The 26,958-nt window shown below is 40.6% G+C and overlaps 1 protein-coding gene across 1 annotated transcript in view; it reads left to right on the forward strand.

The window, feature by feature from the left end:
- The window catches only part of LRP6 (LDL receptor related protein 6), a 116,528-nt gene that overhangs the window by 59,326 nt on the left and 30,244 nt on the right, over nucleotides 1–26,958 (forward strand). The window contains exons 6-11 of the mRNA XM_059471981.1: nucleotides 6,262–6,658; nucleotides 7,182–7,353; nucleotides 21,218–21,434; nucleotides 22,899–23,188; nucleotides 24,288–24,514; nucleotides 26,693–26,877. Of these exons, the coding sequence (XP_059327964.1) occupies nucleotides 6,262–6,658; nucleotides 7,182–7,353; nucleotides 21,218–21,434; nucleotides 22,899–23,188; nucleotides 24,288–24,514; nucleotides 26,693–26,877 (1,488 nt within the window). The remainder of the gene's footprint in view (nucleotides 1–6,261; nucleotides 6,659–7,181; nucleotides 7,354–21,217; nucleotides 21,435–22,898; nucleotides 23,189–24,287; nucleotides 24,515–26,692; nucleotides 26,878–26,958) is intronic.

Raw genomic sequence — 26,958 nt, forward strand, 5'->3', positions numbered from 1 at the left:
TGGTTCCTAAACCAAATTGTTTCATGGTGAAATGAGCCTCTTTGAGGAGAGAGCTTTATTTCATGCTGTGCTGTGGAGAATACTGGGCTGTGCTGGAGGGATTCTGATGGGTGAATTTTGAGTGTGTGTTTGTGGTGTTTGCAGTGCTTTGGCATTGACAGATGATGCTGGCAGCCAAAGGTGAGGCTGGCTGACCTCCCTGAGCAGTTTCCATGACAACCTAGCGTTTTTGAATAATCTTGGTTTATAGGAAATCTTTTCCTCCCTTGCCTTTCTCCCAGTGCTAGTTTCTCTATTTTTATAGGGTTTTTTTAATCATACCTTCGAGGAGTTTTACTATTTCTGGTAAGATCTGTGAATACAATAACACACACATTCCAATTTTGAAAGATTTCTCCACAGTGTTTCAGGAAGGGGGGCGATACCTTAGAATAAAACTATTTTTCTAATACCTGATAACACAAATCAAAACAGTAAAGTATACTGAGATGTGGGCTTCTAGTGAGGTTTTAGCTCCCCCATTCCCTAGGTGAAAGTTTGTAAATCCCTGTCCCTCAAGCAAAAGAGCCAAGTAAGTTATTTCATGGCCAGATAGTCCTCTCTCAGTGACATGTGAAACAAAGAGTCCTTTCTGAGCACCCAGACAGGACTTGGGGCTTCTGCCAGAGAGCTTTTACCACCTTGTGTCATATTCTTGGTAATGTATTGTTCTTCTGCGCAACATACTGCAGTTTCTTTTTCAGTATTGTGTGTTCTGCTGTTCTGAGTTTGGCAGTGCTACATTCAAATGATCTTTTGACAGTTGTAAGACAAACCTGAATTTTCCTATATAAATGAGTTTGTCATTGGAGTTAGATTCTTACTGCTGCCTGAAGATCTCTCTGTCCATGTGCTCAGCTTCTGTCTTTGCCCGTAAGGAGTTTGATTTGTGTCCTGCAGTTGCTTCTGCCAACAGTGAAATGTGGTTTAAACTGAGAAAACCAGTGGCAACTTCAGCTGAGCAAGGAGGTGTGAGTTGACTACAAAGAAAAAGCAGTGCTGCACACTTCAGTTTCAGCCTTGCTTTGGCCATTCTGTTCTCTTCCAGGAAAAGAATCTTTATTTTTCCCCATAGATACTCACATTCTATTTCCCTGATAGGCCTGGAGGCAGGAAGCAGAATTTTGCACTTTGTTTTGCAATTTAGGGCAGTCCACTGCCTAATTTGCTTTGTCAGGAATAGCCAGGATCCCAATTTGTCAGCACAGATCAAGATGTTAGTTTCACACCTTCATTATTTAATTTCTTTTAGAGGAAAGAAGAAATATATAATTAATTGCAGGTGCATGTTCTTTTGCCTTTGTAGTTTTAAGGTTGAGCTTACATGAAAGACTCTAGTTTGTATTGTTGTATCAGGGACTCTTTCACAATAGTGACTTCAAAACTAGTCACTATTGTGAAACTAGGGGAGAAATCTAGGAATTAAATGTTTTGGTCAAATGTGAAGCAATTCTATTTGGGATGTATTAAAAATCATGATTTCTCAGATACAGGGAATGCATTATACATGTCTTAGGTCTAGCATTTCTTTTGTATGCATTCCTGAGCATGTGTCTGTGTAGCTCAGCAACCACCGATGGTTTTAAAGTTCAATAACTTACAAATGACTGAGGCCTGTATATCATTGAGAAGATGTAATTAATTATAAAGGTTAGAAGGGCATTGGACTTAAAGCTGTGCCATTGCATGTATCTTCGTGCTTGCTCTGATTCCCCCTTTCTCCCCCTTCTCTTGACTTCAGCTAGCACACAGATTTAAATTATTTAGAATTTTAATAGTGAATTTTTGAGGCAAGCATTAGTTCCAGTACTAATGTAATGCACCGTCCGTGAGCTTGTAATCCCAGCTTTCAAAGTGCTTAATAAAAGTAGGCTAAAGCTCTCAAAACTAAGAGTCTGGAGTAGTAAGGCTTATATGTCCATATTTAGACAAGTAAGGGACTTGGCTTTCAAAAAATTGCTAACTCTCTTGAATATCCTGTGACTTGAGGCACTGCTGAAAAGAATCCTGAGCTTAGTCCACAAGTTGAATGGTTTAGAAACAGAGGGAAAACTGCCTCAGGTCTGCATATGTGTGTGAGATCAGAGTTCTGGCTGCAGCCTCCATGTGCCCTTTGAAAGCATCCGAGCCAGCTGAGGTTTGAGAAGTTTTATACGTTTGTGACTTGTTCCAGTTCCCCTAAAAAGTGCTGATAATTATTTTTTTTAAAGCCAAAAATAAAGTTATGCTTGCATGCAACCTGTATTGTCTTTTTCTTTTTTTGAAATACGATTCTGTATTCGTGATATTCTCTCCCTCATGCTCATCATTAGAGGCTTGATTTTTCTTAGGCAAGGCAAGAGGTCTGGAGATCCTGCTGTTATCTTAGTTTCTGCTTCATAACTGATCTTTGGAGTAGAAGTGAACAAAATTGATTGGTTTTGTCATGTCCTGATACCCTTGAGTACCTCGAGCATCTTGTGAGTGGTGATCAGTGCCCAGGCAGGTAAACTTTGCACAGCTGGGGTTGGCCACACTTCTGAGACCACCTGGGGTTCTGTTCCCTGCCTGTTCTCAAGGCGGTAACGGGATCAGTCTATAAATACTCCCAGCCCTTGCTATTGTCAGGACGAGCCTGGAGCTATTCAGAGCCATCTTTCCCTCAGCCTGCCTGGAGGTGTGATGCTTCTCTGCTGCTGGTTTCTTTTTCCTGAGCTGAATGGCTGCTGATCTAACTAAGCAGCTGAGGTGTTGGTTTGCAAATGTTTGGGTAATAGCTCTGAAGCAAGCTTTCAACTTTTTATTGCCTGGTTGGAGGGCTCAGGGCTGGTGTTTGATGGAGGGATTGGAATGCTGGCAAAGCCGCCAGATAAGAAGCATGAAATTCTTAGCTCGGGGTTCCAGAGTCCAGCACGGGGTAGCTGAAAGCCACTCATTTCCCAGTGCTGAATTAAAGTTAAACACATGGGTTGTTTGACTAAACAACAGGGTTGCAGGCTGAAAACAGGATACTGAAGCTGTTGAAATGTGTTGTCTTTGGGAAGAATGGGAAGGTCAATTGGTCAATTTTAAGGGTGAGTTTGAGCAAGGGTATGGTTATACTGAACTGAGCCTTTCTGGAAACCTGGCGTTGGTTCTTTGAAATGACTGTCAACTTCAGCCAAAACACACAAATTATTTTTAAATTATGCTTTACACTATTGCTGTATATGGTAGATAATATATATATTTTGAACTCTGAGGTTAGGGCATTTGCTCAACCTTAGGTTTACTTCATAATGCACAAGAGATATAATTGTTTGGTGTTTTTAATATGTTTGTCATTATCATGTTTAATCCATTTATGTTGGATAAATGACTGAAGTTGCTAAGAAAATGTAGTAGGGGTTTCTTTCTTCCTTGAACTTAAATTGTAGGGATTAGTGATGTACTTTCTATGAACATAATGCACCTGTCTGCTTGAATCTCAGTGCTGAATTTTTTGTTGTACATAGTAGCAGCAAATACAGATACACATAGAGACTGCTGTGTCAAGATTAATTGCTTCTGTAATTATAAAAAAAAAACCCCACGAACCTCTCTAACAGGCCCTTTTCCCATTGGCTGTGTCATGCTTTACAATATTCTGAAGGATACATAGGCATGTAATTGCAGGTTTCTCCCCTCCTGATTAATTAATGCATAGGATTTACTCATTAGAAGAACAGTTTAGCACTGTGTGCATGTATTTCTGAACACAAGGTGTTTTAGGGCAGAGGATCCCAAAGCTGATCTTAGTCCATTCTGGACTACCAATCAGAAAGACTTGTAATAATATCCTCAACTTCAGTTGTTGAAAGATGCTGTTTCCCGCAGCACTGTGGAAGTGTCTTAGAGGTTTTTAACACCTAAAACTTGCTGTAAATGAAGCAGTGGCTGCTTTGGCATCTTTCCAAGGTTTAGCATGCAGTGAGGTTTCAGCTAGCACCGACATCAATTACTGTCTTTTAAAAAAAAACAAATTTGGCATAAGGCACCAAAATTCTTCTTTCATCACCAGCTTCCTTCAGTTTTAGCTCTTTCAGTTTTCTAGCTCTTATTTATACCTCTTACACACCAAAATCGAGACATGGGCACAATGTGGCTTGGCAATTGCTCATTTTCACTGCATGTTCATGCATTTGTTTTCCTAAGCCTTCTCCACCCTCCCCCTCATCCTCCATCAGTCCCTGCCAAAGCCTGTCCTCTCACTCTTTGAGGAGAGCCATTGCACCACACTTTCCCTGCAATTATACATGCATTTTTCACCTTAGCTCAGGCTTCCCTCGGGCCTGAGCTGCTCTTATCTCCCTAAGACTCCAAACTGATAAGCCAGTTTAATTGGAATGGGGTGTGGTGCTTGTTTATCCATCATTACCTTGAAAACTGGGGACATAGAATAGAAAATTAAATGAAAATGAACTCGATTAGACAATAAGGGCAACTGTCATTGATAGTACCATTAAACATGCTGAGTTGCCTGTGTGAAAACATTTTCTGCAGTGCAAGCTGATCTTAGTTATTTATTGTGATTCTGACTTTTGACCCAAAAGCCGGCAAGGCTTTTGTGTGCTTTGGCTCAAAAGTATTTTATAAGACACTATTATTTATCTTCATGTCTTCAATAAGCTTGTTCTTAGCAAATGTGGGAGAAGGTGACAGCCCTCCTGCTCTGCATGGTCATTGCACAGTGGTCTGTTCCCAAATCTGACTCCTCCAAGTAGAGTTTCTCAAAAGAGGTTTACTCATGGCGTTCTGTTACAATTTTTCCATTTATCGGGCATTGTTGAAACATACAGCTTGTTTGTCATGGCTGTCCTCTCACTAATAGCACCAAACAGTAAATAATTAATTTCTCATCTAAGAGGTTGCAGGCCATCTGTTGATTTGCATGAAATAGCAGCATAGTTGCTGCATATCTATTTCAGTAATTTGGAGGGAATGATATGGATGGAGAATATGAGCAACATGATACGTTCTGGGAAAGGACCACTGAGTTTTCTCTGTAAACACATCTGACTTGTTCTGAAGAAGAGTAAACAGAGACATTATGAGCAGCTTCACATTTGGAGTGGAATTCTCTGCTGGTACCCAGCAGTTTGGTTAGGTCCTGTTGATAAAAACAAGAGCAGGCTCCTGGTACTAAAGTGGTTTCAGCTTTTATTTAAAAAAAAAAAAGAAAGGCCTAAAGCAAGGGGGTCCGTGGGCCAAGCAGGAGCATTCCCGTCGAGGATGCTGCAACCAACACCAGCGCTGGGGATGTCCCCGATGTGGCACAAATTCAGTGGCTCAGAAGCCCCTTTCAATCTTGGTTTTTGTCCCTTTGGATTGGTTTCTTTTTGGATCCTTCATTTGCATGAAGGTTTAAGGCCTTGATTGGCCCATTACAGTTCTCTCCAGGCTGGCTGGTTTCACCTGGGGCATGGTGCACTTTATTGAGGTGTATTACTCTTTTAACCCCTTTTACAATATAACAACCAAACTAACAGTACATGCTTAAGGATCTATCAACTATTTTACAACAGTTTCTAACTGTCGGGACCCAGGACATTCCTCTGGCTGCCCTGGGTGATTCGAGACCCTGGCACGGAGTCAAAAACACCTGTGCCTTCGATTTTAGCCCATGGAAACAATTAACAACTTTGTGTGAAGATTTACAAGCCACAAGAGTTTGAGTAGAATGGTAGTTAATTTGTCACAGGGTGGAAAAGTAGAATTATGGGGATTCAAGAGGCAAGATGGAGGAATCTGGGCATGTTCTGTCCTTCCCCTTCTTCTTGTCCTCCATCTTCTGCTGGGATGGTGACACTGTTTGATTGGTTTAGGGCGGAGACAGACTGTCTAACATAGGTGATAGGTATTAGAAAATTATTGTAAATAAAGTACTCATAGTTTGTAGTATAAAAAGTTATCACCACCCCAAGGGCAGTCACTGTGCCACAACCCAACCTGCCAGACAGATCTCAGCAGGTCAGAGAAGGAATGTAATAGATAAGAAAAAAAAAACAACCTTGAAAAACAGAACAAACAAATCTCAACTTCTTCAGTGGTAATGGAGCTGGGAAAAAAAAAACTTTCTAATACCTCAGGGGTCATATCAACCACAGAAACCCAAGATTTTTAACACTGTGAAATCAAGGTAGCTAGACCATGTTGTTGGGAAAGAACAGACTCAGGTTCTCTGTTTCCAGGAATGTTTCCAAGGTGTTTGTCCTGTTCCTGCAGGTGCCACCGCGCTGCTGCTCCTGGCCCGCCGGACGGACCTGAGGCGCATTTCCTTGGACACGCCGGATTTCACGGACATCGTGCTGCCGCTGGAGGACATCCGCCACGCCATCGCCATCGACTTCGACCCTCTGGAAGGGTACATCTACTGGACAGACGACGAAGTGAGAGCCATCCGCCGCTCCTTCCTGGACGGCTCGGGCAGCCAGTTCGTGGTGACGGCGCAGATCGCGCACCCCGACGGCATCGCCGTGGACTGGGTGGCGCGCAACCTCTACTGGACGGACACGGGCACGGACCGCATCGAGGTCACCAGGCTCAACGGCACCATGAGGAAAATCTTGATATCAGAGGACCTAGAAGAACCCAGAGCCATTGTGCTGGATCCCATGGTTGGGTGAGGAGCTGTTTGGGAGCATTTTTTAACATATTTGTCATGCAAAGAAGATATCTCTGTCTGCTTCTATCTAGATAGTGGTAAACTATCTACATAGTTTCTCTATCTATGCAGTGATAAACTTCTGAGCTTTCCAAATGAAAATAATGGGAATCTCTGAGGCACAAGCACTACTGCTCTATTTTCACCACGTGGGTAGTCACCTTATGTGTCTATATTTTATGATTTTTAAAAATATTTTTGTGGACTGCGTGAATCAGCTTGTTTATTCTAGCTAATAGCCCTGGTTATATTGTCTTGCTGAGCAGACTGGTACAGGAATTTTGTATGTTTGCATGCCAGTTCTTTCTGAATGGTTTGGGCATTCTTACCTAGGTAAGGAAATACTTTTAGTTTAGGGCTTCTGTAGCTTTTTGCAGGCTATGTGGTTTTGGGGAAGAGTAGTCCAGAAGATGCTATAAGAATATTGGAGGTTTATAAGAATATTGGAGGTTTGGATTAATAAGGTTTGTTTCCTTTGCAGGTACATGTACTGGACAGATTGGGGAGAAATCCCAAAGATTGAGAGGGCAGCATTGGATGGCTCAGACAGAATTGTGCTGGTGAACACCTCGCTTGGCTGGCCAAATGGGTTGGCACTGGATTATGCAGAAAGCAAAATATACTGGGGAGATGCCAAAACAGACAAAATAGAGGTTTGTAACTGTACCTGCATTTTTTATTCCATGAAGTTATAGAATGTAGTTTTGCTTTTCTAGGTGTTCATATTCTGATACAGCTGAAAAGGGTGATGGGATGGTGGTTGAGTTGTGCTTTTAGAAACAACTCTGTTCTTCTCAGCCTTTGGGCAAGTTACTTGCTATTCTTCCCTCATTTTTTTGTGTGTAAAATAGAAATTATATCCCTGTAGTAGAGCTGTCTTTGTAAGAATGTGTGATAAGGACTTGTTAAATAAGTAAATTCTTAGGTCATTAGGGGAAAAAGCTTTTTACTGGAATTAATGTATGTAGTTTTAAAAAAAAATCATCTTTCAGTCTTTGCACTGCTCAATTTAGAGCCTAGTAAAATATATTTTAAAGAAATAAATATTTTTTCACATGCACTTATTTATACTTCCAGAAATCCTTTATACTTTGCATCTCCCTTGTTTAATTAGAGTTTCAGCAAGAGCATAGAGTTTCCTATTTTCTTACATGTCCAATTGAAACTTTTGATTTAAAAAAAAAAGGACACTTTTTTCTTCTCTCCCACATTGAAAGTCTTGCATTTATTTTTGTTGTGTAACAGTTGCGAAACAAATTTGGCATTTATTATCTGTCAGTCTTTGAGAAAATGGTATTGTTTAGCATTTGATCAATTTGTTGTCAAAAGCTTTTGTTGGAAGTGGGAGACCTGACTGCTACCTGGTGCTCAGGTCTGCCTGTGCTATATCCTGGTAGATTTGCCTTCCTTTGAGGAATTACAGTTTCCTTGTTGATTCCTAACTGTTGCAAATAACTTTTAACACTTATCATATTTGGCACAATCATTTCTTTTTCTAGACTTACAAAGTTGTTTTTACTCATTTATAACTACAAATAAGTCAAGGTGAAGTCACAGTCATGTGCTGGAAGGTCACACAACTGTTAGTTCTCCTTTAGAGCCAAAGTAACTCCAGTCCTGCAAGGTGAGTTGCTTTGAAGGACTCCCTGAGAGAGCCTCGTGGAGCAGAGTTTTCTTTGTCCTGAAAACAAGATTTATAGTCTGTAATTCACCCAATATTACACCAACTCTGTGAAAAGAGGAGAAAATAGTCTGAGGGTTGTGTAGAGATTTATTTATTGAGCACTTCAGCCCGGATACTGTCTCAGCCTTGATTGTGTTTTGCAAAAGGAAAGTTAGGCATTCTTCACCCTCATGTTTGCCAGAACACTGAGATTCCTTATTCATTAATAATGATTCTATTCAGTGCTGGATCGGTTTGTGGCAGAAATTTTCATCTAGATCAGGCATGAGCTCACTGCTGCAACTCTGTCAAACTGGCTAGAACACATCATAGAATGTTTATGTCAACATTACAGTGTCTGTGGCAGGACAGAAGATATCTGATTTGGCACAAAGGTTTTTTGGGACAATTTCCATTTCATTGTTCTTAAATCAGTGTAAGCCAATAAAACGAGTTTGTTCCAGGTTGTCATGTACCATCTCTGCAGGGCATCAGAAAAGATTCATCACTCTAAGATTTCAGAATTACTAGTTATTTTTTCCTATGAGTCTCCAAGTGTTAGTTATATTACTGCTGCTGCTTTTTATAAAAAGTTAACTCTTATCAACTTGCAGTAAATCTTGAAACAGTTGGGCTAAAACTTTTAAAGCAACAGAGAAAAAGTTCTCCCACAGTTTTTCTTCGGTGCTTTTGGATTTTGGTTTTGTTTGAGGTTGTGGGTTTGTATTTTTTGATTCCTGAAGGTGTTAATTTAGGCATATGTGGCACAGATATATAAAATTTTGCATAAGGTGGCCAACACTTCCCACACAGACACTTTTTTTGACAGAAGATGTTGGTCCTTGTAACTAATTTTAGGTGGTGGGTGCAGAACAAGCAAAAGCTGATGTTGTAACTTGTGGAAATGGTTGTAGATGTTAAAAGCTGACACATTACTAGGAAGACTGGGTAGGTTTGTGGAAGGGAATTCCACTACAATTTAGTGGCAAATAAAATTGCCTCTGAACTACAAATCACTGAACTGTAAATTGCTGTAGAAGAAAGGAGGCTTCTTGAAAAGTTTCTGTATGCATTTCAGTTATGCAGTTCTGTAAGTGTTGATTATTCTCTGAGAAAGGCTACTGGGATGGGTAGACCTTTGGATGGAACCCATGCAGCCTCTCTTCTGCTGTGCTGAGGCCATTCTGTCATGTTCTTCCTTAGATGCAATGTTGCTGCTTGCTAACTGCCCTTCAGAGGGGCAGAAAGGGGCTAAAAATCAGTGACCCTGGTGATGATCAGCACACATGTTCAGTGTGGCTTCTGCAGTGAGTAAAGCATGGAAGGGCTCTGTAGGATGCAGTGGGGGTGTCTATCCAAGAGAATGGTTCAGTCTAAAGGGGATTTTATTTTTATCCACACCTGTCATGATTAAGGAATGGGACTCCCCAGTTTAGTGCTCCCGTCGAGACTCTCCAGGCCACACACCTCTCGCTTCTCCCCACAGGATGGAGAGGAGAATTGGAGGCACAAAAAGCAAAGATCACTGGTTGAGATAAGAATAATTTACTGAAAACAGCGAGGAGATAAGAAAACTAACAGTAACAGCACAATAGTAATGACAGAAAGAAATTATTCATTCAGAATATCCCTGACAAGAGAAAAAACTGGATGGCTCTCTCTGCCATGTTTCCTCAATTTGAAGGAACCCCTTCTCCCTGAAAGAGAATCCCTTTTCCCCATTCCCAGCATGAGTTGAGGGGGTACAGAATAACCTCCAGCTCCTGGCCATGCCCTCTCCTGACTACTGCAAAAGTTAATCCTGTTCTGGCCAGAACCAGGACATGTCCTACCCCTTATTTTATACCATGTACATCATGTATACATGTATATGTACACACACAAAGTATAGCTTTCATTTCTGTAGTCAGTGGCCATCCCCCCAAGATGTCTGTTGAGTTAATTAAGTCCATGGCTGTGGGTTCTATCTGTCCCAAGTGTCTTCTAGGACAAGAGGACTCTTGTGGCATTGGCTGGTTGCAAATTACATCAGGAGCTCATGACTGGTGTGTCTGGAGCAGTCCATCCTCATTGTCCATGGAGTTATGGCATGCAGCGACAGTGTCATTCAGCAACCAATATTATACAGCTCAACATCACACACAGTTCTCACCCAAAAAATAAATCCCCCTGAGGTGCCCATTTTGTTTCCACATCACCCACCAAGTGCACCCCAGTCTTGAGCAAAAACAACCCCATGGATGAGTTTGTCTTTGCTTGAGGCAGAGCTGATCCAAACTATCTTCCCTAATACATTCCTGATAGGCACCACAAGGACTTTATCCCCTTCTACAGTGGAGATTTTGATTAGGCAGGGCCAGCTGGACTGGTAGAGCCTCTGATGTTAGCTAACCAGGTGGCCTTTGCTAAATGTGCATTCCTATCTTAATCTGTGATAGCTAAAATACTACTAACATTTCAAGTTTGCTCACACTGCCCACTCTCCAATGGCAACCAGGAATCTTGAGGAGATTTGCTGCACTTTCCATGCCCTCACCATCCATTTTTTAATATCTGTGTAATAGAAGATGCTTTGGCCTTCAGTAAATGTTTTAAACTTATATTTGAAGAAAGGACACTGGCGTAGGTGCAGCAAACAAAGGTGTTTGTGACAGGTTCCAAAGATGAAACTTGGAATTGGACATGAAGGCATCAGAATAAAATCCCTGGTCCCTGCTTTGCTTCATGTGTTTGTGTATAGTTGAAAAGGGGGGTAAAAGCAGGAGAAATGCATTTGTGTACTTGCCTTTATTGCCTTTTTCATACATGATTTTACATACTTTGTGCTTTTCTCATTTTTCTCGCCTTTGCATGTGGGATTCCTCAGAACCCTTATTCAATTGCAGGGGTACCAAACCGAATACCATTCTTACAAGCCACATTTCTGGTTTGTTTGTGCTACATAGGAGCTTTTATTATTTATTTTTTACCCACTGATTCATGCTATGCTGTTCTGGAGCCCCCAGACGATAATAAAGCATCAGCAGGGGTTAATGGAGGCTGGTAGGGGGTACAGCAGGGAGCTTTTGTTCCCATTTTATCTGGCAGCCTGCAGCAGGCAGAAGCAGGCTGTGGCTCAACAGCTTCGTCATTTATCTCGGTCAGGTTTCACTGCTGATAAACTTCTATTGAAATGGATGGCTGCTATTGTGCTTACCAGTGGGGAAGATTTCTCATTGACTTGCTACAGGTTTAAAGCATTTTCCTGCCGTGCTATGAGGTTAAAAATGTATGATCTGCTCTGTTGAATTGGTCTTGTGTTTTGCTGCTCTGGTGAACATTTGTGTTCCTGACACGTACGCTACCTGTTTTAAAGCATAGGTTGGATTTTTAAATGGTCAGCAAAGCTGATATTGATAAAACAATTAGAAATGGCTGCATGCATGTGTGGCTGTGTGTGTTACGGGGAAGTCATGATGATATGGCTGATTTCTCATAGTTTTTCAATCTCTGCTCCGTTTTTCTTCATTCATCCTCTCCTATTCTCCATTCTCAGAGCTGGAGATGGCACCCACTAACACCTACTAGTGGTGAGTGTAGAGAAAGGATGTCCCTCCTGCTCAGATCCAACCTTTATCTGGTGATTTTTAAGTGCAGCTCCAACTTGAAGTGTTTGTGCATTCTCAAATCTATTAGCTGTGCCTGGCATTACTGTCTGTAATCCTCATGATTAATATGGAAAGTATTACATCCTGCTGTTTTTCAGCCTAAGTACACACCAGTGTTCAGAACTCAGCCTTGCTGGACAACAGAAAAGCAGATGCTGCTAAGACTTTATAGAGCACAGAAATCTTGAACAGAGAGGACATTTTTGTCTTTGACCTAGAAGCTAATAGTCTGGCATGTAGAGAATGCTCCAATTCATATTTTAATCCCGAAATTGCAGGGCTGTATTTTTCTCCGATGACAACTCCCTCAATTTTACTGCCACCCTAATAAGGAAATTTTGTTTTCTAAGTATACGCCAATTATTTTCTGACTGGGAATTTTTTGTCTCATACCATTATTCTTTGTGCTGTGAAATGCTGATGACTTGCAGGCCTGGTTACTGATCCTACCCCATCCAGCCTACTTGAAGCACAGGTTTGAAAATTGAGAAGCAAAATCCATTATATTCCTAGTCCTTGAACACAACTGCTTTTGTGTACTTGCATTAAACTTTTGCAAGTATGAGAAGTAAGGTAGTTGAAACAAATACCTGAAGTTGCTTTTGCTGTTTACTTTTGCTTTGCAATTGGGAATTTCATTCAACAAAAAACAAGTATGTACTGTAGAGGGTAGGGACAGATCCCTGTACTCCATCCCAGTTTCAGAAATTTAAAACTTACTTTGTTGGGGTATTTCCAGCTATTTCTTAACACCTACTAAGCCTGTATTAAGAAAAAAATATAGATTTTTGAAATTAGTGGTAGAGTAAGGATTTATTTAAAAAAAAACCCAAACCAGTATTAGTTTATACTTGGTGTAGTTTGCATTTGACAGGTTTCTTTTGAACTTCTGAATGAAATTTTGTGAAGTTGACCAAGATAGTAAAACTTTATTAAAAAGCAAACAAATGGCAGCCACAGACAACTTATTAGTAAAGTCTCCTGGTTGTTGCAGAGCTGAATATAAGGATTTGAATGGTCCCTTGTCATGCACTCCTTTGCTGAGTTAAGACCTAACTGGCAAGCTTGTTACTATTTATTTTAAAAAAATCTCCTTTTTTGCTTTGACTTTTGAACATGGGGCTACAGAATTATCACTTAGAGATGTACCTTTTCACAGAATCATAGAGTTGTGAGGGTTGGAAGGGACCTCTAGAGATCATTTAGTCAACCGCCAGTGTTTTAATGCAAAAATAAAATCAGTTAAAACATCCGTGCTAGTTTCAAATTTGGAACAATAAAAGTTAACTTTTTATTACTTTTGATTAATTTGGATTACCTAAACAAAATTCAGATGTGAAAAGTATGATGATTGAGACTGAGACCTTACATTGCAAGCCACTTGTGCTGAGGAGTTCTCCAAGAAGTCCTGAGGGAATCTGTTATCCCAGGCTGTTGTGCTTCATGGGACAGGGAGACATTCCTACCAAAGAGGCTTCTGAGGGAAGCTTTTGGGGAGATGGAGCCAGAACTCCTGCCCAAGAGTAACTTGACCCTCTGATCTGAGTACCAAACATGGTATTTTTCTAAGTGAAATTACTGCCCTAAAAATTATGTGGAAAAGATTTTGGCATTCAGTTTTCAAATATTTCTTCTGTCACAGATCTGCAGTTCATCCTGAAATCTGTAGTGGGTTTCATCTCATGAGATGTAGGCACATTCAGCTCATTTAAACTCCTTTATGAAAATGTTGGAAATCAGCACTTCCACACTGTAAATGTTTAGAATAGATTAGATGAGTCCTACTCTAAAAGCACTGGGTTTTTTCCTGTTACCTCTAAGGAGAGCCTGGAATCACCATGTCAGAGGCAAGTACCCATGCTTGAGACACATTTGAGCAGAAAGTTGTGCTGACTGGCTCACACTGGGAATTGAGAGACATTTCTCACAACCTTTGCTAAAAGATGAGCAGTGCTGGTTTGCTGCTGATAGCTCTGAAAGCCTCATGGTCCCCATGGCCCAGCATGCAGCTGATTGGAGTATAACTGTTGGATCTACATTTATGTCATGGATGCTTCCCAGATTTTTCACACTGGAGTTAGGAAATTGTATTTTGGTTTACCCAGCTGTCTCACCTAGAAAGCAACAAGCCTCTGCTAGCAGCCAGTATCAGTTACCTAAGGCAAAACACTGAAATCCCTCAAACCAACCCAGCCAGAGTCATCAGCTCAGCTGAGTCTGACATCAAATATTTTATGGCAAGCTGGGGAGCAATGTGAAGAGATACTGGGCTATTGTCTGTGTTTCTGATTCAGCTGAGTTCTGTTTGTCTGTCTACTATCATCCCTTAGTCTCTGAAATTCTGTCTTTGTTTTTTTCCCCTTTTCACAAGCTGAGTTGCATTAGTGTGCAAAACCTGGTACTGATCATGGACCTGGGCTTCTTTGGAAGTATTCACCTCCAATCACTCTCAATAATGATTTAGCTTTCTTCACACAGGCTTCTTACTTTGCTGGGAGATTTTGTAGTCTTAACCTGAACATCTTTTCTGGTACCATGCATCATCTTGTAGTGTGGCAAAGAGCCTGTGGAAAAAGGTGGAAAACCAAGCTCTTGGACATGCAAGACCCTTGGAATCAAAGTGATTTAGGGAATAGGAGCAACTGAATCAGCTTGAAAGCTTACTGCCACCAAAGGTGAAAACTGTCCCATAACTGGTTGAGTCTCTCACTGCACTATTGCCTGAGCAACTTGGACTTGGTAAAACAGTAGAAAACTTCCAACATTTTTTCCCCTCTATGAAAAAACAATTGTAGTCACTTATTAAAGAGTCTGGAAAACATCAGGTTAGAGAACAAATGAAAAATAAGTTTCTGGGGCAAGGCATTGAAAGAAAGAACCTTGGGAAAGAAGAGCACAGAGGCTTTTGCCCACATGCAAGAGCATCAGGAGTTGCTGTGCTGAGCTTGTAAAACTGTTCCCCCAAACCCACTGTGAGGTTTCAGGTTGGGCTTGGCTGGTCTGGTTTACATTCTCCAGAGTGTTTTGTGCAGCTGCCCACAGGTCTTAGTTGCTAAATAGTAAGTTGCAAAATGCAGTCATTAATTTTCTTTGTTGCCCCCACAGCCTATGGCCAGGTAACAGAACACTCCCTGACTGCTGCCTCTCCACCCTATGGATTACATACCAAAATTAATCTCTGTAGTAAAGTGGTTTTAGTCACCTGTTTTACCACTGAATCTTTTCAGAGGAGCTCCTTCTCTCTTCTCATCTTATTTGTAATTTTGGCTCATTTTTTTGTGTTGGCCTGTTCTTTACAAATGCAGGGGTTCTTTTGTGTTGCATGTGATTGCCTAGGAGATGTCATCTGTGATTGTCACAGTGGTTCTAAAATCTTTTCCCTGCCTACTTGTAACTTTACCTGACTTTAACCATTTCTTTAAAAACTGAACCACTTGTTTCTAAAACATTTCTGTTGTTGGCATTGGTCAGTGAACTAAGGAGTTTGTCCTATTGTGAAAGAAATTAGTTAACAGAGTGTGTGTGTAGCCTGATAGAAAGGGTATTTATGAAGTTATCTCTGGACTGTTTGTACATATTCATCTTCATGGCAGTCCTATTAGGATATTATCCATGGTCAGAAAAAATATATTTTGAATTCTTTGGAAAAATTGTTGGAGCTCTAAAGGAAACTGAGGGTGCTGAGGAACTGTTAAATTAGGAATTGTTAACAGCTATTATAAAATAATTAACAGTAAGAAATCATGGACTTGGCTGGAGGCATTTGGTTTCTGAAGCAAATCCAAAGGGTTCCAGGGATCCCTTCTGCTGATTCCTCAGCATTTCACCACAATGAAGAGAGGACTTCCCATTTCATTCCTTAATGTTTTAGAATTGAGGAGAAATGCTGTTAATAGTAAATAAATGACAATGACAGAATGATTTCTTCAAACTGAGTTGAAAGCTTCAGTTGTTCACTTAAAGAGAGTATAGTTGATCAAGACTTTTTTGACTAATAAAATTGGAAATTTAGACAAGATATCTCTTTGTTTCTCTCTTAGAGCAGCTGTTTTGCAGTAAATACATGTGTTAATTATATGATATTGTTGCAGTCATAACAGTGAAATCATTCCAGTCTGTCTTAGAGAAGTTGAAAATACATTGTTCTTAAACCCAGTCCAAAAAATGCAAATATAATGATTATAAGGCATTCCAGTTATCTTTTAGAGTTATTTTTAAGAGAGATGCTGCTCAAATTTCTTTAATCAAATAAATCTTATTTATGTAGTGTTTGTTATGCCATGGGTTCAGAAGTCTTTCTAATTCCTTTTCCTTCCAGAAGAAAGGTGAATGCTACAATTGCATCTTTCCTGTGACTCAGTGGGGGAAGATGCTTTCCAGCTGTGATGCCTGATAAAAATGTTGTAGAGCTGGGGCAGTGATGGCAGTAGTACTTGAGCAGAGCAATTGAGGTCCTGCATATTAACTGAGGTCTTCTGGCCTCTCTGATGATGAGGAAGGTGGTGCTGGTAAAGATGCTAAGATCAGGAATCAGTAATGGCTAAGGTATTTGTCCAAAAGCAGGCTGTTGATTTTAAAAATCAGGGCTTGGGTTCAAGTATCTGAAATTAGAGGAGCATATGGATTTTACTGGAAGAGTTGTTCGTTTTGGATTTTTGTTTTACTGATGTGTGTCTGTGAAAGAAATAATGTTTTGGCAACATCTTGTAGTGTAGCTGGGGACTTACAGTCCATCACAGAGGCCTATTCCATGCTCATAAGTAATCTATTTTTTGAACATAGTGTTACCAGGTGTTGTTTATAAGTTTTCATTGATTGTTGACTTCCTCTGCTCCTGTCAGCCAGAGACAGAGCTTAGCATGCATAATATTTAACCTGCCCTCTGATCATTTACAAGTACATCCAAAAGAGGAGCTGGGAAGCTCCAGGCCCATTAGTGTTATTCCAATCCCTGGAGAGAGTTCTCCTAGAAACCTGCAGGGCAAAGGAAGCAGGGGGTTGGGACAAGCCAGTGCAGGTTTACTGAGGGCAAATGATGTACAGTGAAGACAAACAGGGTCCTGGGCTGCATCCATGGGCACATTGATATCCCACTCAGGGATGTGTCTAGCTCTGGTCCCCAAATCCAACAGAGCTGCAGGGAGAGTGGAGAGCACCTAAAGGAATGATGAGCTCCCACCCTGTGAGGAAAGACAGAAAGGGTTTGGTCTTTTCTCCATGAGGAAGAGAAGGCTCACATTTATCCAGTGCTCACGGAGGAGGAGGGAGGCTCTCCTGGTACATGGATGGTGCCACCTTGGAGAGGACAGGCACAACTGGTACAAGGTGCCTTGAGGGAGGTTTCATTTTAATATAAGAAAGAAATAGTTTACTGAGGCATGTAGTGGAGTCCCTTACTAGAAGTTTTTAAGATGTAACTGGACAGGATGCTGGATAATCTTATCTAGGCTTCTTTCCCACAAAAAAATGGACCAGATGATCTTTCAGGGGTTCTTCCAACCTGGACTGGTCTATGATTTTGTGGTTCTGTACTGAACATTCAGCTGTGCTTATGAGTTAAGATGAAAGATCTTAAGTCTGCAGTCTGTCACCTTCATCTCAGTCTTGACACCTTGTAGGACTGAGCTCTTAGTTTGGTACTGAGCTCAGCATCCCTGGTAGGGACAGACCCTTTCTGTGATGGCATCTCCTCAGTGCAGTGCACATAAACCTGTCACATCTGCTCAGTGTCTCCTGCCCTTGGTGCACTGCCCCTGAGGGGACTGCTGGTCTGCAGTGCTGCCAGGGCCCCAGCACAGGCTCTATGCAGAGCTGAACATGATTTTCATAAATGAGATAGATTTCATGATGAAACTCTAGACCTAAAGCAGTCAAGTGACAAGTTTAAACTGCCATATATTCAAATCCCAGATTATCAGAAAGGTAAATTCACTGCATTAGCCTATTTATCCCGGTGATTACTGCTACTTAGAAGTGAATTGAATGCAAGGTATCTTTCTAACAAGAAAGACCCTTAGAATATGTCACTGTTCATTCCAGACTGTAACTTTAAATTAGAAGTAGTGCTTCAAAGTTGTTATTTTATTGTTTCTGCTGATCACTAAGTACAGCATTTTAAAATGTGACTACATTCTCAGCAGTAATTCACTTACTTTGAATAAGCTGTGTGTTCATGAGGCTATAGGTTGGCATTCATTATTGTTGTAGGATAAACAAAGCCCTTATTCTTCAAGCAGGATATCTGGTATTTTGTCTGAGGCCATTTAATTTTTGCACTTTTAGAGGTTTTTTTCATGGAACTACTCGCTCTTTCAGTAAAGGTGGTGTTTGTGGTTACACCACATCTGTTTCCTGTTGTAGCCTATATTCTCAGTGTGATTTGCAGTATTCAGAATGGCCTCAGAATGTAAAACTCACACCACATTGTGGTTAAAAGCAGCATAAAGCTCTGGAGACACTGCCTCATAGCAGCTGAAGGTGGGTTTATTGTGTGGGGGATTCTGTGGAGCTTCACTGTGAGGAGCCTCATCCATGTGGAGCTGGGGAAGGGGGAAGAATCCAGCAAAGATTATAGCCTGGGACTTGGTTGTTGTCTGAGTTTGAGTATGTGAAAAGGTGATGCTGAAATCCATTGAAACTGGTTGTTAGGTGATTGTTCCTCTTTGCTTTATTCTTCTTGTATGTATCACCCCTACATCCCTTGCCACTTCCCTTCTGCCTTACACCAGACTCTTTGATTCTGTAGCCAATGGATGTAATTCTATTGAAGTCACCTAACAGGCAGCCAAAGTCAGTGCAGACAACATGGTGCCATGGAAAAAAATTTTTTATATATATATGTTTGAAATATATCTATATATATATATATATATATACACACACACACACATATATGGCTGCTACCATATATGTGTGTGTGTATGTCTATATCAGGTAAGATTGCAGCAGGAGCAGAGTGGCAGATATATGTAAATACTTTTACAGAAAGGTGCTTGTTTTGTCTAGGAGGTGTAAAGCTGTCTTTCAAAATAGCCTTTGTGTCAAACCAAAAATTAATTAAAAGCAGATATTTAATCCTTAAGTACCTTCTCTTTTCCTGACTCATTTCAGTATAGGGGGAAGCTTATTTGAACAACTCTTAAAGTTTGCCAAAGAAAGTTCATCTCACACCCCACACTTTCCAACTTAATTTTCTTTGTCAGTAGTTAAGCACTCCCTTAAATAATTTTCTTTCTTTTATAAATACAAGGCAAAAAAAATGTAATTTAAAAAAATGCTACTTTGTGATGGTGATGTTTTATTGCTTATTACTGTGTGGTTTTAGTTGGTTCACTTTTCAACATCCTTCCATTCTGTGGATCTTCTTGGTCTGCTCAGCAAGCACTAATTGCCATGTATTAATTAGTTGCAAACAAATGGCTTATCTCTGTAGTTTAAGGGGGAGGGGGAACAAGTCACCACAGACAAGTCATCTATTTTTGAGACATTAGAGCATTTGTAGGAGCATGCTGTATATTCTGCTGGACTGAAGTGTGTTGATAAGCTAATTCCATCAAGTAATGATGACCTTTCTTCAAATGTAAATATGGAGCTTATTCCTACAATCCAGCAAATATGCAGTGTCCCTTTAGGGAAATGTGCACATAAAGATGCAGTTCCTGTTTTAATATACTGAGAGTAAGTGCCAAAATGTTGGGAAGTTTGACAAGGTATAGTTTTAAGGAGAAATTGAATTATTGTTAAGATTATAGCATTTCTTCCACTTTTTAAAGGGAATTTACACATATTTTATTATACTGTGTCCTGGGAAAGGTGTGTGTTTCAGTTTAATTTCTCTATTCCTTTCCTCTCTTCTCATATGTGTCTGAGTAGGAGTTGCTCCAAACTAGCCTTTACGTTTCTTGTGATCTGGGAAGATATTTTGGCCACCAGCTATCATCAGTCTAGTTTGAGGTACTAAACCAGTTGATCCTGAAGGTTGTCATTGCATAAATCTTTGGGTTTGAGCCATGGGAAAGATGGGAAGCCATATAGATTTGGTTGTGGTTATCTCAGTTCCATAAGTGAGAGAGATTTGAAAACAATGGTTTAATAAACTACCCCTTTTCAGTCATTCACTTAGAACATACTTGGGTGGTGGGAAGGATGCTTTAATGTTTCAGAGATTGTCATGCTACCTTGGATTTTATCAATCACATTTTCTGAAAGTTTTTATAGTGAGGTTGGTTGGAGGTTTTTTCCTGGTTTTGGAAGAGTGGTATACATACTGTAAACTTAAGCTATGGCCTTGAAACAAGTAGAAATATTTCAGAAGAATTTTTTTTCCTGAAAAATTGCAGCACTGAACCATTTTTAAGCTTGTCCTAAAACATGGGACTCTTTACCCCTGTCAGTATGGTACATTTTATAATAATACTTGGCATTCATAAGGCACTCCATCACTTGAACATGCATACATATGTTTAATTAATCCTTTCAGTGCCTCACTGAGGAAGTTAGGTATTACTCCTTTTTAGCTGTAGAGAAAAATGACATAGTAAATTCAAGTGTCTCGATCAAAGGCATGCAATTATTTACAGACCACAGCTGTTCCTTGTAGTAAAAAAAAATTACTGTACTTAATTTTGAAGAATGTAAAACTGGTTCCTTATTCAGACTGGGGAATAGAAATATACTGGGGAATATAAATATACTCTGTGGATCTTCTTCAGTGTTTGCCTCCCAGTATTTGTGTGGGATCTCCTCTCAATGCTCTCTGTAATATGGGCAGAGCTCACTTGGGAGGACTGTGGACTAGAAGATGCTAAGCCAGAACTCCTTGGCCATAAATTTGTCTTCATTTGTGTAAAACACAGTGACTCCTCTTTAAAACTGAACCAAAACTCATGTCAGAAATGAGAGTCATAACAGAAGTAGCTATTATTACATAATAATAATTCCTAAAGCAAAGGTAACGAGTGTTGTGTCATAATTCCACACTAAGATCTGGTTACAAGACTAACCTTCTAAATAAGGCTTTTAGAGTAAGTACCTGTTAATAAAGAGTCTCTTCTTTTTTATTAGGGTGCTGTGTAACATTGATGACACTATAATGCATAGGAGATTATTTTTTAATTTGAAGTCTGAGCATGAAGCAGCTAGTTTGTTCATCTTCCAAATAGTGGCAAGTTTATTCTATAAATCTAAAAAGTTTGTCTATATTCCTAGGTCATGAATGCTGATGGAACTGGCAGGAGAGTCCTGGTGGAGGACAAGCTGCCTCATATCTTTGGATTCACTCTGCTGGGAGACTACATTTACTGGACAGACTGGCAGAGGCGCAGCATTGAGCGCGTGCACAAGTGCACGGCAGAGAGGGAGATCATCATCGATCAGCTGCCCGACCTGATGGGCCTGAAAGCCACCAATGTCCACCAGGTCATCGGTGAGTGGGCTGCTAATCACCCAAGGGACAATGGGATGGAAAATGTCAGCACTGCTGTACTGCAGAGTTTTAGAAATGGGCAGAATTCAGTCCCGTGGCAATGCAGGCTGCAGCTTGATAGAGTGGGTGGGTTAGTGTAGCATTCGCATTCTCTGAAAAAATCCCTTTGCCCAGCTGAGAAGCCTCAGAGAAAAAGAAAACAATTCTTATCTAATTTGCTTCTCCTGTGTTTTGCTCATCTAGAATATATCTGTTTCACAAAACATAGGTGATTGTTTCATTGGATTCTGGTGTGAGTTGTTTGACTCATTGGCCAATCGGGGCCAAGCTGTGTCAGGACTCTGGAAAGAGTCAGGAGTTTTCATTATTAGCTTTCTAGCATTTAATAAGTATCCTTTCTGCATTCTTTAGTATAGTATAGTATTCTTTAATATAATATAGTATCATAAAATAATAAATTAGCCTTCTGAGAACATGGAGTCAGATCCATCATTCCTGCCTTTGTTGGGACATTTCCCAGCAAATACAATAGGTTGGGTCTTCTGTGAGGAGCTTCAGTTCTGTAGCTTGGAAGAATATCAAGCTGAACATGTGTTCCCAGTATGCAAAAGCTAAGAATGAGTCAGTTTTAGTCTGTTCAATAGTTTTTATGTTAATATTAGAAAATTATCTTTAAAAAAACCTAGACATACTTTCTGCCCTGTAGTGCTTGTGGTGTAAAAAAGCAGTATCTAGCCTTAAATTGCCTATCCTAGGCTATCCAAGCACTGGTAGCAGTATAATTGTAGCATCACAGAACTCATCACAGTACCTGAGTATCCTGCTATATGGATAAGGCTTGCAGCTTCTTGCTGTTGTGTCTGGATTGTACTGCAGGAAAGGAGTAAAATGTAGTTGATACATATCTTTGTGTGGCTGATGCCCCAAGGTACCGTGTTTTGAATGGAGCCCTCTTTGCAACTCTTTGGCCAATTGAACTCCTTAGTGCCAAGCCTCTCTTAGTTCAATTTCCAGCATGTGCAGGTACATAAGTGAGTACTGCAAAGAGCTGCTTCACTTGCATCCTGGAGAGGCCATTGAATGCATGTGAAAATAGCTCTGCAAGTTTTTTACCTGCAGGAATGCAAGGGGGTATGTGGCAGGACCAGTATACTGTAAAAGGCAGCAGAACATACACCTACCATGTATTCAGTGTTTGTGCTGTGAATTGGGATCATCAGTAGCTGCTGAAGCCCAGATCCCTTTCCCTAGTGCTGGGTTTGTTTCTTGGCATGAGGAGAGGTGAGTAAGGTCTGTCTAAAAAATTACAGGAAATCAATGAAAAATAATTTGATCAGAGAATACAAGGAGAAAAACTACATGTTTGCTTGGAGGACTCATAGTGTGGCTGATGCATGTGAGGACTAGTTCACCTTTCACCTGCAGGCAGTTTGCAATGGTTGCTTTTCCTCTCTGCCTGCTTAGGTACCAACCCCTGTGCAGAGGACAACGGGGGCTGCAGCCACCTGTGCCTGTACCGACCCCAAGGGCTCCGCTGCGCCTGCCCCATCGGCCTGGAGCTCATCAGTGACATGAGGACCTGCATTGTGCCAGAAGCTTTCCTGCTCTTCTCCAGGAGAGCAGACATCAGGCGCATCTCCCTCGAAACCAACAATAACAACGTTGCTATCCCGCTCACCGGAGTCAAGGAGGCTTCTGCTCTGGATTTTGATGTGACAGACAATCGCATTTACTGGACTGACATTTCACTGAAGGTAGAGATTCAGCCCATGTTGGCTGGCTGTTACACTCCTTGAGGTCTTTAAGAGTAGGTTGATTAATGGGGTTTACAAAATTCAAGGGATATGTAAGAGTTTTGTTTTAAATTACATTTTCTGCAACTGACTTGAGACATGTGCCAACAATAACTTACGGACTTTTGCAATTGGAGAATCATAGTAGTTAAAAACACGGAGTTTAAATGAGTCTGCAAGAGGTGACTTGGCTGAACTACCTAAGCATGATATTCTTTTGAGCTGCATAAGTGATACACATGATGACTGATCTGTAAACTGCCCTGCTGTCACAAACTGGCATAATTAGCATGTTGTGTTCAAACTAGGACGTAAACCAAAATCAGGGATTTGTTAACTTCAGATTGGTTGTGAGCATGAGGAGTGCGTGCAGATAAAAATATTGAGGACATGGAAAGGTAGCCCATGTTTGCCAAAAGAATTCTGTACTATTCTAACATTTTCAGGCTTATCAGGGAATGCCTAAACTCTAATATATTATTAAAATGGAATTCTGGCTGTATCTGCTATCACAGGCTGATCCTGAGAACAGAGTTTAAAAAAGTCTTTTGAATAAAAGTCCAGGAAAAGATTGTGTTTAGTGAAATTAAATTTAGCCATCAGTACTGAAGCTACTGAGCTCATCAGTTGTTTGGTTGTTTTCTTCTATTTGCTGTTCTTTCCTGCACTTTTGTTTCATTAGGCTGCTTTAAATAGTGTTCCGTGCTATAACATTGATGCTTTTTTATAGTCCTGGGAGAGCCAAAATATTTCCCCCTCGAAGTTGGCACTGAGTTATTAAGGTCACTTTGTCATGTAGATGCTTAATTCAAGCAGACTAGTTATCCCATTTATTTCCCCAGTGAAATGCTATTGTAATTGAGACAGAATACATTCACAGAGCGCAGTAAATCATTACTTCTGACTAGCAGCATTGTTTGCTTTGCAAATAAGTAGCATATTGTAAGATCCTCTTTCCTATGAGATGTCTAAAATCTGAAAGTGTTTAAAATCCAACAAAGAAAACAGTGACAGACTGGTTCGTTCTCTAATTTGCCTGTGTATCTTTGCATCCCCGCAGACCATCAGCAGAGCGTTCATGAACGGCAGCGCGCTGGAGCACGTGGTGGAGTTTGGCCTGGATTACCCCGAGGGCATGGCCGTGGACTGGCTGGGGAAGAACTTGTACTGGGCTGACACTGGCACCAACAGGATCGAGGTGTCCAAGCTGGACGGGCAGCACCGCCAGGTGCTCGTCTGGAAGGATCTCGACAGCCCCCGGGCGCTGGCACTCGACCCTGCCGAGGGGTAACTCGCTGGTTTAATTCTGTGTTTGTGAACAGAGAAAAACAGCATTGCCATGCTTCCTCTAGGGCATGGTAGTGAAGCGCTGCCTGTAAACCCTGAGAGAACTGAGCTGGGGAATACAACCTGGTAATTTAGAGAAATACACTCTTAATGTCCTGAATAATCATTAAAAACACTAAAAAAAAAAAAAAAAATCAGAGCAGCTCATTAGAAAGGGATTTATATTTAGCTTTTTAATTAACCACAGAATCAAAGTAGTTTTAGGTTTATGGAATTCATTAATCAGAAAAGGACTATAGCATTGAAAGGAATATATTTATCATTTTAGAAATTAGGATTCTTTTTAGCACAAGTTAGGGTCCAATGAAGGTATTAAATGATTTAATTTGAGGGTGGGAGAGCAAAGTTTATGGTCTGAGCATAAGGAAGGTATTTATTTCTTCAGATGAGGAAACCTTTTCGTTTGTACAGACAAAGGAAGAAGGACAGAGAAGGAATGGAAGCAATTGTATTCACCTATGCCCCAAATGAAAGATTTTCTGAGAAGAAATTTCTCACTTGGATTGAAGTGTGATAGCAAAAGTAGGGCAATAAACAAGGAGAGGGAGGAAGGAATGGGGCAACTCAAGCTAACTGTTCAGCTTCTGAAATAGTTCTTCTACCCTGAAATCCTCACTTGACAATAACTAATTAGTGCAAAATTTTTTTGAGGTTATACCAATATTGCATTCTTTTCCAAATGAAGGAACTTCATTTACAAGGGTTATGACATTATCACAGTTCCCAGTCACACTGTGAGAGCTACAGCAACACAGAGAACTTGAAACACATTCTTTCTCCTTTATTTCAACAAGGTGGTGGCAATGGTCACCTCCAGTGGGATCTTAGATTGGATTCAGCTCTGATGTGCCAGGGGTTGCCTGGATGAGAATTCCACATCAGATTCTTAGATCCAGTTACTCATTTGTAACAAAAGGCTGCTCTGGATGATTCTGGTTTTATACTGGAAGTAGGTTTTTCCCAAGGATTATCATCATTCAGTGTTTTGTCTCTTCACCACAGATCAGAAAAAAAATTACTTGGGTCAGAATGCCCATTTTTCCTTACAGCAATAGTATAGCTGTATACTTATAGATTATCTATACTTATATATTATGTATACTTATATAAATATACAGTATAGTTGTACTTTAAATGGAAGTTTTAAAGGCATTGCTGCCCTGGGGGCAATTCTAACACTTGGCTCCATGCTGTGTCCAACTTGCAAAATTTATAGCCAAAGTACTTGCAAAAATTTTAAGAAAAGTTTGCATGTATTCCTGGTGTTCAGTGAACTTCTCCCCATTGATCATCAGTGTCTGAGGCAACCTTTCCTATTGTGCAGTTGGTTGGAACTAAAAGGCTTCACAGGGCGTTGTTATTAGAGTTATTAAAACTCAAAGGTATAAATATTGGATAGCTGCTTCTCACTTTCATTTTGGAATGGTATCAGCCTCATATTTTGGAAGAAGTGACTAACTAGCCATCAAGTATATAATATACAAATATACATCCTACTCTACTGTGCAGTGCCTAAAGAAAATGTAGACATGTGCAAGTCTGTCCTTCTTCCAGATGAGGCATAAGCTGGTATTTGAGTATGTAATAATTGTATTTTTGCTCTAGTGGAAATTGCACACAGATTTGTGTGTTTTGGCTGAGATGTAAGTCACTTGTGTACATGTGATGACTTAGTTGTGTGGACATGAGTGGTGGCACCTTTTAACAAAAGTGCCCTGCAGATCTACCTTTTTGTGTTCCTTCATTTGAGAGACAACTGACTAGAAACAGAAGATAAGTGCTCTGCAAAAACACCCTGCTAAATAACCAGGTATAAATGAAGGTGCCTGCCTGCCAGCCTCTGCCTCTTAAATGACATACACAGATTAGTTACTAGCAAAGTGTTGTCACACAGAACTTGCTGGTGAAGATCCAGGTCCAAGTGGGAAAAAATAATCTTGGAAACATTTTGAGGAACCTTGACCACACTTTGGAAAAAAAACCAACCTAATTTAGCACAATGCTTGAATTTACAGCTCTTCTTTTTCTCTTATGCTTTCTAAGGATTTTTGTTTTGGTTTTCCTCTTGAGTTCTCTTGGATTGAATGCAATTATTTTTCTTTCTTTTGTCCTAACCAGGTTCATGTACTGGACTGAGTGGGGTGGCAAGCCCAAGATTGACAGGGCTGCCATGGATGGCAGTGAGAGGACCACGCTGGTCCCAAACGTGGGACGCGCCAACGGCCTGACCATCGACTACGCCAAGAGGCGCCTGTACTGGACCGACCTGGACACCAACCTGATCGAGTCCTCCAACATGTTAGGTGAGCCCCAGAGCCCTGGGCAGCATCCTCAGGGCCATGCTGCTTTTTTGCAGCTCCCTTGTGGCAAATTGTGGCTTAAAT

The sequence above is a fragment of the Ammospiza nelsoni genome, chromosome 5 (assembly GCF_027579445.1).
Source record: "Ammospiza nelsoni isolate bAmmNel1 chromosome 5, bAmmNel1.pri, whole genome shotgun sequence".
Taxonomy (NCBI): domain Eukaryota; kingdom Metazoa; phylum Chordata; class Aves; order Passeriformes; family Passerellidae; genus Ammospiza; species Ammospiza nelsoni.